This window comes from Orycteropus afer, unplaced genomic scaffold (genome assembly GCF_000298275.1).
Source record: "Orycteropus afer afer isolate SDZICR_OR568_19922 unplaced genomic scaffold, OryAfe1.0 scaffold00236, whole genome shotgun sequence".
Lineage (NCBI taxonomy): Eukaryota > Metazoa > Chordata > Mammalia > Tubulidentata > Orycteropodidae > Orycteropus > Orycteropus afer.
In genome coordinates, this window is record NW_006921823.1 from 4258434 (window position 1) to 4272029 (window position 13596).

At 39.4% G+C, this 13596-nt stretch overlaps 1 protein-coding gene across 1 annotated transcript in view; it reads left to right on the forward strand.

Moving 5' to 3' along the window:
• SYK (spleen associated tyrosine kinase) overlaps positions 1-13153 on the forward strand; it is a 164512-nt gene extending 151359 nt beyond the window's left edge. The window contains exons 12-14 of the mRNA XM_007949072.2: positions 296-436; positions 1096-1208; positions 13081-13153. Coding sequence (XP_007947263.2) covers positions 296-436; positions 1096-1208; positions 13081-13153 — 327 coding nt within the window. The remainder of the gene's footprint in view (positions 1-295; positions 437-1095; positions 1209-13080) is intronic.
• The last annotated feature ends 443 nt before the right edge of the window (positions 13154-13596 follow it).

Genomic DNA, 13596 nt, shown 5'->3' on the forward strand with positions numbered 1-13596 from the left:
GATTATTTCCTTCCTTCTGGTGACTGTAGGCTTTTCTTGCTGTTCTTTCTCTAATTGTTGGAGATGTTCGTTTAAAGTATTGATTTTGGCTCTTTCTTCTCTTTTGATGTGTGCACTTATTGCTATAAATTGGCCTCTGATCACTGCTTTTGCTGTGGTGGTGATCTACTTTTAAAACTTCAGAGCCTTGAAAACTCTATGGAGCAGTTCTCCTCAGCACACATAAGGTCACTAGAAGTCAGAATCAACTGAATGGCAACATCAATAACAACAATTTTACTTGCTTTGCTTGCAGGCCCAGACTCATGGGAAATGGCCGGTGAAGTGGTATGCTCCAGAATGCATCAACTACTACAAGTTCTCCAGCAAGAGTGATGTCTGGAGCTTCGGCGTGCTCATGTGGGAAGCATTTTCCTATGGGCAGAAGCCATATCGAGTGAGTCACTAGTATTTTTTTTTTTCATAATTATATGGCCATTAGGACAGATAGGCACCCAGATTATCTTTAAAAGAACCTGAAAATGATAAAATCTGTACCTGTTCAGAATCTTGTACTACTTTTTGACACAGAGCAATTAATATTACTTCACATTATTCCAAATTGAAAAAGGTATGATACTAAATGAACATTATGCATTTTTCCATTATGCATTATACATATAAATATGAATGAAATATACACATCAGTCATCACCAATTAGAAGTGAAATAGAAATGACTTCATACAATATCAAATTTGTAGCTAATTTATATTTTTTAGACTTTTTGTTCAAGTACATCACTCTTAGGATACAGCTGGATGAATTTTCACTAATGGCACCCAAGAACCCAGCCAAAGGTGCAGAAACAGAACAGAATTCCAAAAGTACACTCCTCACCTCATCCCACTGAAATCACAAGTCTTGCTCCAATGGTAACCACGTCTGACCTCTATAGTCATAGATTAAATTCTCCTATTTTTGTACTTTATATGGTCAAAATAATACATTATATACGCTTCTGTGTCTGTCTATTTTTGAGGAGAGGATTGGTTATTTGTTTTGCTTTGCTGTACAGTATGTTTTAAAAGCTCAGGTGTATTTTGCATGTTTTCAGGGAATGAAAGGAAGTGAAGTGTCTGCTATGCTAGAGAAAGGAGAAAGGATGGGGTGCCCTCCAGGGTGTCCAAGAGAGATGTATGAGCTGATGCAGCTGTGTTGGACATACGAGTGAGTACTGGACACCTTCCTTCCATGAATGCAAATGCTCTAGAGACAGATGGGATGGTTGGACATTAAAAAAAGTAGCATAAAATCTGTCTTCTCATTAATTAGGAATGTGCTCCCTTCTAAACAAGCATTGGATGGGGAATTAAAAAACAAAACAACAACAACAAAAAAAAAAACTGCCTCTGCTTTAAGATATCTTGCTTTCTGGACTGTAACTTACATTCTTTAAAATCTAAAGAGTAATTTTAGGCAATTAATCTAGGGTATTAAAATTTCAATGTAGATAATAATGGAGAACTAGTTAAAGTAAAAAGATGTTTCTAAGAATCTGGTGCTATATACCACATTTGGCAGTTGAGGATGACAAAAGTATTTAACAGAAGAATATGTAATTCCAAATTTGTGAATTGCCTTTATTAATGTGGTATGGATTATTTAAGGTAGAACTTCTCTAGAAGATACTCAGACCTTGGATCAGTGATCCTCAGCACCTACACTGGCTTAATCATGCATCTTGCCTAGTGGGTCACAAATGCTGGTGCATGCACTGAAGAATGTTTAAAGACTGTTGTTCTCAGGTCATGCACAGGCATCTCAGTGAGGAGGAGAATGTACTGCTCCTGGGAATTAGGTAAGCAGCCTTTGCTTCTTTCAGGGGCCAGCAGCCAAGTGAATGTGGCCTGTGGAGTGTCCACCTCCAGACCTTTAATACCAATGTGTGCACTTAGAGCCCTGGAGCTTAGAGGTGAGGTGCTCGGCTCTGAAAGTTGCCATAGATTGGATACTTTGAGGACTCAGGCTTGCTGAGATCTGATTGCTGCCTCACAGGAAAACCTTGGAGGCTGAGGGCATTGCAAAAGCTTTCAGATTCCACTTGGTTTTTATTCTGTAACCACTCAGGACTTCACCACCACTACAATCAAGAGTAGAAGTAAAGAATCTCAATATTTATTTAGAAGCAACCTAGAAGATCAACAACAAAGGGAGAGGGTAGATCTTTGGGCCAATATTTCCCTGTCCCCAGCTGCTGACAGAGAGCAGGCCTAACAGGGGCCTTCCAATGCCAAAGGAGCCTGTCCAGGCCCTGAGGAATCTTCTTTGACCATAATTTTTAGTGCTAAAAAGTCCTTAAGTGGTAGGAAAAACACATTTGGCTTCTAACCAAAAAACTGAAGGTTCAGCTCTACCCAGAGGTGCCTTGGAAGAAAGGCCTGAGGATCTACTTCTGAAAAATTAGACTTTGAAAACCCTATGGAGCCGAGTTCTACTCTGACATACCTGTGATCGCTGTCATTCAGAATCAACTCAACAGCAACTAGTTTGGGTCATTTTTAGTTTGGTTATTGCTAAAGGAATTTCAGTGTCAACAAGAGGAAAGTATTATTAATGAATTTTAGATACGAACACCATTCCTTGAATTCTTGACTTAATTCTCCCCAAGTCCAAACTAGAATTGTTAGAACTATTAGTGGTGGGGGTGGGCCAGCTATTTTTGAAATTGAAGGTCTCGACTAGACAATTATGGGGGGTGGAAATATATAGAGAAATGGGAGAGAAATTAATTCCCAAAGATGATGCTGCAGACTGTATGAAGATGCTGTGTGCCTGGCCTGAGAGTCCTATCCCTGCCTGTCTCATTTCATGGCTCCCCCTCCAAACTGGCATGAAGTCTAGGAGTAGGGGCATGAGGGGTGAAGGAAGCACCTGCTCCCTGAGACTTTAAAGAGGTCCCATTTATGTGTATCAGTAGCTAATCCTTTGTTTTCATCAGAGTTCCCAGGGGCCAATAAACTGCTGGAAACAGCACCTGCTTTCCCTGGCTTTTAATGGCATCATAAACTCTGCTTTTCCCTGGAGGCCCTGGCCCATTTTGAGAGTTCACTGGGAGCCTTGGCGGTCAGGAGGTGGACGTAATGGCATATCTCCTCAGTGCCTCACAATATCTCTGACCTTCCATGGTCCACCCTGACCTTTTCTTCCCAAGGGTCAACACTGGGGTACAGTGTCTGGTAGTAACACACCACAAATACAGGCCCAAAAGCCCCAGGAGCAAACCATTAGCCTTCTATATGGGTGAGCATCCATGTGACCATTTACAAAAAGTACTACTTCTGTCTGCCTGCAGCTTCCTTAGAAAAATTTCACTTCCTTGAGGGAAATGTACTTCATATCGTTCTGAAACAAATGAAGAAACCTGGAATTAAAATAATCTCCCATGCAGGATAGTTAAAATAGTGTTTTTGCATTTAACTTTAATACTTGCCATGTTTATTTCTGCCAGCTGCTCCTTTGTGGTAGATGTTTAACACAGAAGAGTTGGAGGTGGGCAGGGGAGGGGATTCAGGGATGGATTGGACATGGCAGATGGTAGGCTGTTGGGGTGAGCTATAGTGGGGGCTTTGATGCAACCAGGGGCAGCACCTTGGCTTTTGTGGACAAGGTAAGGGCTGCCAGATGCTCCTCACATCTTGGTGTATTCTTGGAGTTTCTTAGGGAATCAGAACTCAGTCAGGTGGGCTTGTCACAGCCTTCCCTGAACAGCACAGCTGTCTCTGTTGTTACTGCCAAAATTATAACATAAGGGAAAACAACTTCCTGGCAGTCACCAAAGTTACAGCAAACAAAAGCAACCTTCTTTTTTTAAATTTATTTCAAAATATATGCTCCCAACTGGAAATTTAAATTATAATCTGAGTGTGATTTATAGGTAAATCATGTACAGACTCAATCTTAGGTCATGCTTTATAGGAATGCCAGGTTTATAATTCTGCTCCAGGAACTAGACAGGTGGATAGATAACTAAAAATGAGCTCCAGGATAGGCTACCAGTGAATGAAAAATAGTGACAATGCATGCCCCAAATTAGAAACAAAAACTCTATCAATTTTTTTCCCCCTCAACAAAGCTATATTTCTGAAGGTTGAATTTTCCTAGTAGTAACTTGAAATGAGGAGAAGGGGAAATTCATCTAAACCTAATTAGTAGAAAAAGACCATAGTAATTCAGTGGTAGAATTCTCATCTTCATGCAGGAGACTCAGGTTGGGTTCCTGGCCAATGCATCTCAAGGGCAGACACTACTCATCTGTCAGGGGTGGCTTGTGTGTTCCTATGATGATGAACAGACTTCAGTGGGGCTTCCAGAATAACACCAGGAAAAAAGGCTGACAATCTACTTCTGAAAATCAGCCATTGTAAGTTCTATGGATGGCTACAGTCCAATCCACAACCAATAATAAGTATGGTACAGGAATAAGGCAATGTTTCATTCCACTGTGCATGGGGTCACCATGAGTTGAAGACCAACTTGAGGGCAGCTAAAGAAACAACAAGGTAGATAGTGTAATTGAATTTAAAATAAAAAAGAGCAGAGGGAGGTTGCTTAGAGCATGGCCAAGAAAAAGAATTTAAAGTCTCTTGGGAAGATACCTACCTGTGCATTTTTTTTTTCTGTTGTTTTGGGGTGGGGTCCTTGAGAGGAGTTTGTCCTAATGTGACCCACATTCTGAAGAAGTAAAATTAAAATATTTATTGAAAGTCCAAAGATGTTCTGGACTGAGAAGACATTCAAATTCACAGAGTGAAAATGGCTACTTCACCCGACAGAGAGGAAGAAAACATTTTTGTGCAGTTGGTTCAGGAACTAAAAGCTACAAAATCATAACTGGCTGAAAGGTAATCAGGGATTCAAAGGTGGGATATCTAAAATCAGGGATTTAGCAGGATGGGGAATAATACGTAAGTGGGATTACATGATTGGTTAAGGGAACATAATTGCAAGTATATGTGCTCTTCAGTTAATTACAGATGATCACAAAACAATGGCAGGACAGGTTTTTCTGCTAATCTGCTATTAAAATTGCTTTCCCAATCATGTCTGTTTCTGATAGTCCATTGTAAAGATTTATTGATAATGCTGTGCATCAAGATTCTTCAGGTATAAGTTATCACATCTTTTATTTGTTTGACCATAGTAGAAGACTCTGAGAATAGACTGTGATATCCTGCTCTTGCCACACCTCAGAGAAAAATAATGTCTCCATTAAGGGGTATATGGTTAAGTTAGTATCAAGTTTAGGTCAGTGTCAAGGTTAGAGGAACTGCTGTTAGAAAAGCAACGTTAATATTCTACATAGTTTGTAGACTTGTGTCAAAGACTTTAAAATGGAGTTAAGGCTCTGCTTTCAAACTGTTCTATTTACATACACCAAGGGCCTCTGATATTAGACTCTCATACAATTTCAAAAGGACCCTGAGGAGATGGATATCATCCTCACCTCTCTCACTTTGCTAAGGGGAAAAAAAGATACTAGGGTATCACCCCATAACAGTCACATGTGGAAACTGTGTTAAAGCCAGGAAGAAAACACTGGCTTTCAGAAAAACAGGAACCAGTAAGGAAGGTTTCAATAAGTGTTTTCCAAAATCAATTCATGGTCATGTAATTAATGACCCAATTAACCCATACATGAAAAGCCCTTGCAGAGTGAAAGAAGCTGAGACTCTTCATTCTGAAAAAACAGTCTCTAATGGTATCCACCATTTAGAGATGGGGGCCAGCCTCTGCTAAGAGAGAAAAACTCTGGACATTCAGGATTCCCTTAGAGTGACGAATTATCTAGATGGGTGTCAAAATCATCTATAAAGGTCTGTAACCCAAGCTATAGTGTAATTTTTCCAGAACTTGGCAAGGTTTGTGCCTGGCTCCCTCTCATCCCAAATCCTTTCTGCCTGAGTTTAATGCGTCCTACGAGATCTAGAGCAGATTCACTTTTCCCCACTCACTACCATAGTGCCTACTGTGTGCATGGCTGCTGCTTTGGTTATCTAGTGCTGCTCTAACAGAAAGTACCACAAGTATGGCTTTACCAGACAAGAGTTTTTTCTTCTAGTTTAGGAAGCTAGAAGTCTGAGTTCAAAGTGCCAGCTCTAGGGACTAGGTGAAGGCCCCTTGACCTTGGGCTTCAGCTTTGCCTCTTGCTCTCAGCCCACCGAAGTTAGAGGTTTCCTCCTAACTCAGGCAGCTGTTAGCTGCTGAGGCTGATAAAACCAAAGTCGACAAATAAAATGGCACAGTCCCAAGATTACCAAACAACATGGCAGGCCACTGATTTAAGTCCAGAGGTAGTCCCAAGATCAGCAGACAATATGGTAGACCACTCACTGGTGTCCCAGCCAAAGGCAGAATCTAAGCATGCCCCAAACTGCAGAGACCTTTCTTAAAACTTCTTCTTAACATCCCTAAGGCAGATACTCAGCTGTTCCAGTAAATTCTGCCATGGAGTTGATTACCAGTGGAATCATGGGGAATAATTACATCCAGCTACCTAAGAAACCAAACCAAACTCACTGCTGTTGAGTCGATTCTGACTTATAGCGACCCCTCCTTGGGTTTCTGAGATGGTATCTCTACAGAAGTAGATTGCCCAGTCTTCCTTCTGAGGAGTGGCTGGTGGGTTTAAACCACCACCCTTCTTGTTAGTAGTCAAATGCCTTAGGCACTATGCCATCAGAGCGCCTAGTCACTCTAAACCAGGCCCAACCAGGCTGACATATAACCTTAATTACTGCAGGTGCCTTTCCAGGCAGCTGGAATAGCAGTAAATGAAACATAAGTAAACCCTAGTCCTTGCCCTTGTATGAGCTTACAAGGTGTGTGTGTGGTGGTAGTGGGGGCAAAAACAAGCTTAAAAGTAAATACATTCTATAATACTTTAGAATGTGAGGAGTCTTTCATAGAGCAAGATCGCAGAGTCTACTTAAAGTAAAAGCAAAGAAGTTTTTGGAGGGTAAAGGCAGTCCAGACAGGAAAAATGTTCAAATTCACAGAGTGAAGATGGCCACTCTGATAGTCAATGAGGAAGAAAACATTTTTGTGAAGTTGAAGCAGGAACTAAAAGTTACGGAATCATAATTGGCTGGAAGACAATCAGGGACAAAAAGGCAGAATATCTAAAAGGAAAGATTTAGCAAGGATAGATGGATAACATATACGTGGGATTACATGATTGCTTAAGAACACATAATTTCAAGTGTATAGTATGTGCTCTTCAATTTATTACAGGATAGTCACAGGACAATGGCAGTACAGGTTCTTCAGGTAACCTGCTGTTAAAATTCTTTTCTCAATCACATCTATATCTAGGGGTCCACTGTAAAGATTTCTCAATAATACAACCCTTCCCATATAAGTTTTCACATCTTGCATCTGTTTGGCTACAATGGAAAGACCCTTTGGGAATACATCGTGTACGTGCTAGACCTCAGAGAAAAAGAATGTCTCCTTTAGGGTATATAGTCAGGATCAAGGTTAGCAAAACTGCTGTAGGAAAGGCAGCTTTAATATTCAATATGGATTCTAGATTAATATCAAGACTTTAAAAGTGAGTTAAGACTCTATTTTCAGACTGCTCTATTTACACACATCAAGAATATCTTATTTTAGGTTTTCATACACGTCTGATGGAAATTCAAAACCAAGCAGGGCCTGGGGTTGTTGAATGTATGTCCGCAACTAAAGATCTCCTGTGTGAAGATAGTTTCTCAGCAATGAAAAGATTCCCTAGGGAACAGAGGCATTGGGATCTTCTAGAATTGAAAGGAATAAGAAGTGATCCCTGTATGTTTCGCAAGCTTGTTGAAGCTGTTTTTTGTTTTGTTTCATTTTTTTTTTTCAATTTTTTCTTTGTTATGAAAAGTCAGCCACTTTCACCTGTTACAAATAATTAAAACTCACTTCAATCTGAACATAAGGTTTCTATATGCACCAAGGAAGACCATTTTGAGTACAGAAAAAGCAATGACTTGAAGAAGGTGAGTACCATGGGGCTTGTAAAGAAGAAGAGGGAGAAATGCAGATGATCAACCAACCACTGGCTAATCTTATTTAGCAAGACTGATTGAATCCTACTTTTTCCCGTTGCTGAGATCCACTGACATCAGGCTATTTCTGGCCTGGCTGCTAATAATTGGTCCCTCCACCCACATGCAACCAAGAGACTTTTTAATATTTAAACCAGGAGGTAAATGATTTGATAACTAAGGAGCTCTGGTGGTACTGTGATTAAGGCACTGGGCTGCTAACCAAAAGGTTGGCGGTTTGAGCCCACCAGCTGCTCTGTGGGAGAAAGATGACACAGTCTAATTCCATAAAGATTTACAGCCTTGGAAACCCTGTTGGGGGTGGAGTGTCACTATGAGTTGGAATTGACTCAAGGGCAGGAGATTTGGGTTTGGTTTGTTAACTATCCTTTTCTAGTGTTGTTGTTATGTGCCGTCAAGTCAGACCCAACTCATAGCGACCCCTCCTTGGGTTTCTGAGGCAGTATTACTACAAAAGTCGATTGCCCAACCTTCCTTCCGAGGAATGGCTGGTGGGTTTGAACCGCCAGCCTTCTGGTTAGCAGTCAAGTGCCTTAGGCACTACCCTACCAGAGCTCCTTTTCTAGTAGGATAACAAAAATTTACATTGCTTTAGGGCTGGTTCTAATGGGCTTTTGCAGTTTGGGCCAGGGTTTATATGGTCAATACATAAATTAAAATCAAATTCAGATGTCTATCTGTTATTAAGTTTCCTCTTCAACACACCAAAATGAGATACACACACCAGTTACCATAGAAAAGACTGACTTATAGGGACCCCTTGTGTGTCAGAATAAGACTGTCTCCATAGAGTTTTTAATGACTGCTTTTTTCAGAAGTAGAAGCCAAGCCTTTCTTCCAGGATGCTTCTGGCTGGACTAGAACATCAAACCTTTCAGTTGGCAGCAGAGTGCTTTAACCTCTTCCACCCCAGGGACTCAGAGTCTGTAAAAGTTTGTTGTTGTTAGGTGCCATCAAGTCACTTCCAACTCATAGCTACTATGTGCAACAGAACTAAAAGCAGCCCAGTCCTGTGCCACATCCTCCCAGTTATTGCTATATTTGAGCCTATTGTTGGAGCCACTGTGTCAATCCATCTCATTGAGGGTTTTCCTCTTTTTCATTGACTTTCTACTTTACCAAGCATAATGTCCTTCTTCAGGGACTGGTCCCTCCAGCTAACATGACCAAAGTACATAAGATGAAGTCTAGTCATCTTCCTTTCTAAAAAACCTTCTACCTGTACTTCTTCCAAGACAAATGTGGTCATTCTTCTGGAAGTCTATGGTATAGTTAGTATTCTTCATCAACACCAAAATTCAAATGTATCAATTCTTCTTTGGTCTTCTTTATACATTGTCCAGCTTTCACATACATTATCAGAAGATTGACAATGCTATGGCTTGGGTCAGGTGCACCTTACTCGTCAAAATGGCAGCTTTGTTTTATAATTCTTTAAAGAGATCTTTTGTAGCAGATTTGCCAAGTGCGATATGTCCTTTGATTTCTTAACTGCTACTTCCTTTGGTGTTGATTGTGGATCCAAGTAAAATAAAATCCTTGACAACTTCAATATATTCTCCTGTATCATGATATTGTGTATTGGTACAGTTGTGAAGAACCATTATTGATTCTTTGAGATGTAATACATGCTAAAGGCTGTAGTCTTTGATCTTTATCAGTATGTGTTTCAAGTCCTCTTCACTATCAGTAAGCAAGGTTGTGTTATCTGCATATTGCAGATTGTTGATGAATCTTCTGCCAATCCTGAAGCCATGTTCTTTATCATAGAGTCCAGCTTCTCAGATTATTTGCTAAGCATACAGATTGAATAAAAACAGTGATAAAATGCAGTCCTGATGAATGTCTTTCCTGATTTAAAACCATACAGTATCCCCTTGTTCTGTTCAAATGACTGCTTCTTGGTTATATACAGGCTCCTCATGAGCACAGTTAAGTATTCTAGAATTCCCACTATTCATAGTGTTATTCATCATTCCTTATAATCCACATAATTGAATGTTTTGGTGTACAATAAAATACAGGTAAACATCTTTCTGGTATTCTTTACTTTCCTCCGAGATCCATCTGACATCAGCAGTGATATCACTTATTCTATGTCCTTTTCTGAGTCCAGCTTGAATTTTTGGCAGTTCTCTGTTGATGTAATGCTGCAATTGTTTTTGAATTACCTTCTTCAAAATTTTACTTGCTTGTGATATTGATCATATTATTTCATAATTTCTGCATTCAACAGTATCCCCTTGCTTTGGACTGAGAACAAGTATGAATCTCTTCCAGTTGGTTGCCCAGGGAGCTCTCTTCCAAATTTCTTGACAGCACTTCCAGCAGTGTATCCATTTATTGAAACATCTCAATTAGTATTCCATCAATTCCTGGAGCCTAGTTTTTTGTCCAGTGATACATCAGACAGTGTTTCACTGCTATTCATAAGGTTTTTTGTCAGTCCCTTCTGTGTAGCTGAGACTTCTTCCTTCAGTACCATGGATTCTTGATCATATGTTACCTTCTGAAATTACTGAACATCAACCAATTCTTTTTGGTACAATGACTCTGTATATTCTTTCCATCTTCTTTTGAGGCTTACTGTATCATTCAATATTTTGCCCATTGAATCCTTCAATATTGTACTTGAAGCTTGAATTTTTTTCTTCAATTCTTTCAGCTTGAGAACTACTAGGCATGTTGTTCCCTGTTGGTTTTCTAACTCCATGTCTTTGCACATTTCATTATAATACTTTGTTTTCTCAAGCCACCCTTTGAAATCTTCTGTTCAGATCTTTTACTGCATCATTTCTTCTATTCACTTTAGATACTGTATGTAATAACAAATTTCAGAGTTTCTTCTGCCACTCATTTTGGTCTTTTCTTTCCTGTCTTTTAAATGACCTTTTGCTTTCTTCATGTATGGTGTTCTTTAAGTCATCCCACAATTAATTTGTTCTTCAGTTATTAGTGTTCAGTGCATCAAATCTGTTCTTGAGATAATCTGTAAATTTTGGTGGGATATTCTCAAGGTTGAACTTTGGCTCTTGTGGACTTGTTATAATTTTGTTCAATTTTAGGTTGAACATGAATACGAACAACTGATGGTCTGTTCTGCAGTCAGCCGTTGGCCTTATTCTGACTGATACAGAGCTTCTCTATCATCTCTTTCCACAAATGTGGTCAATTTGATTCCTGTGTTTGATTCCTAGGGATCAGTCAGTTTGATTCCTTAGGATCAACCAATGAGGTCTGTGTGTAAAATTTCTTTTTAACAGTTAAACCAAAAAAATAAAGTTTATCCCTGGTTTAATTAAATCAGTCAACTCATGAACTGTGACAGGAAAGGAAAGCTTTGCTATGTTAATATTTATAATAGACAATGTCTATGCTTTTCCTTTTGACATAAGTGTTTTGAGTTTTAATAAGAACCCAGATATCACTAGTGTGTTTTCAGAAAATCCAGAGCCATCCATTTGAAATTTGGGGAGGGAAAGTCTAAATTGTGCCCAGGTTCTTTTTCATACAAGATTATGAGGAAACAATTAAATGCAAGTCTACAGTGCAATGACCAACTAAAAAATGTTTTCAGACACATTCTATTTTACTAGATTCACAAGGAAATAGTCACTGAGCCTGCAGTTCAAATATTCTCTAATTTTTAGTGAAAAATCTGGAGATCTTGTTGAAATGAAGGTTAGGACTCTGTAGATCTGTGGTGAGCCTGAGACTCTGAATTTCTCACAGAATGCTGGTCACACTAGTTCTAGAGTCAGCCACTAGGAGAAACAACCATTCATAGACTCATGCCTATAAAAGTGTAACTCTTAAAAGACCATGATCAAAGATAGAACTACTGATCTCTTCGAACCTGGAGCAATAAAATAAAGAAGGAACCATGGAAGGATACTAGTCTATAGGACTAATGGTCTGCACGAACCATAGCATCATCTACTCTGAGACCAGAAGAACTCAATAGTGCCTGGCTACAATTAGTGACCTTTCTGATCAGGGCCACCATAGATAGACCCTGATGGAGTGGGAGAAAAATGAGGAACAAAACCTCAGATTCTTAAAAAATCCATACTTACTAGAACAGTTGAGACTGGAGGGTTCCCTGATAATAGTATCCTAACATACTCTTTAAATCTTGAGCCAAAACTATCCCCTAAAGTCACCTTTTAGCTAAATAACAGATTGGTTCACAAAATAAAGAAAATCACCCATGAATACTGTACCTATATGAGACCAAAAGATCAACAATTACTTTAAAATAAAGATGAGATGCTAAGGGGGCAGGAAAACTAGATTGTTGGAAATGGAACAACCAGAATGGAAATTAGAATGTTCACACATTGTGAAGAATGTATCCAAAATCACTGAGCAATGTGTGTAGAAATTGTTGATTGGGAACCTAAACTATTGTGTACACCTTCACTTGAAAGCACAAAGTATTAATTTCAAAAAAGAGATAAACCATAATCAGCACTTTTTTTTGTTTTTTTTTTTTTTTTTTTACAAACTCATTATATTAGTTTCCTTTGGCTATCATAACAAAGTATTAGAAACAAGATAGCCTAAAACAACTGAAATTTATTGTCTCACAGTTCTGGATGCTATTAAGTTAGAAATCAAGATGCCAGCAGGATCATGCTCTCTGTAGGCTTTAGGAGAAGATCCTCCCTTGCTTCTCCCAACTTTTGGTGGTTGTTAGCAATCCTTAGTGTCCTTTGGTTTATAGATGCCTCAGTCCAGTATCTACCTCTATCTCACATAGTGTTCTCCCTGTGTGTCTCTCCCATTATACGGACATCAGTCATATTGGATTAGGTCCACCTTAATGGATTAGGATCCACCTTGCTTATATATGTAATGACCCTATTTCCAAATAAGGTAACATTCACAGGTACTCTGGCTGAGATTTCAACATACTTTTGGGAGGGGAAAAACACAATTCAACCCACAAGACACAGTGACAAACAATAATCCATTCCTTTGCTTTTTAGGGTGGAGAACAGGCCTGGATTTGTAGCAGTGGAGCTGCGGCTGCGGAATTACTACTACGACGTGGTTAACTAACCTCCTTGGTGCTGTCTGTGGCTGCCTTTGATCTAACAAACAATCACAGAAAAATGGTTTGAAATGAGGTGATTTTGAATGCTTCCATTGCCTTCTTCCCATTGAGGGAACCTCACATGGAACATGCCTGGATGGTTGTTACCCAAAGCCTGCCCCAGAGCATATCCACCACAAAGCAAACAAGGCAAAACATCTATGTGAAGAAAGATGGGCAGCAGAATCAAAAGGATTTTTTTTTTTTTTTGTACATATAGTTTTTGTGACAGGTTATTTTTAGGAGCTGTCTCCAAATACCTTTTGTCTTTCCAGTCCTTGGTATCCTGTGATGCATTTAAATACTGAGCAGTCCTGAATACCTGACCATGGATATTCTTACCATGTGGTGCATAACAATCATATACTCTGAATTCGCAAAATTTCCCAAGGATGCATCTAGAACATGA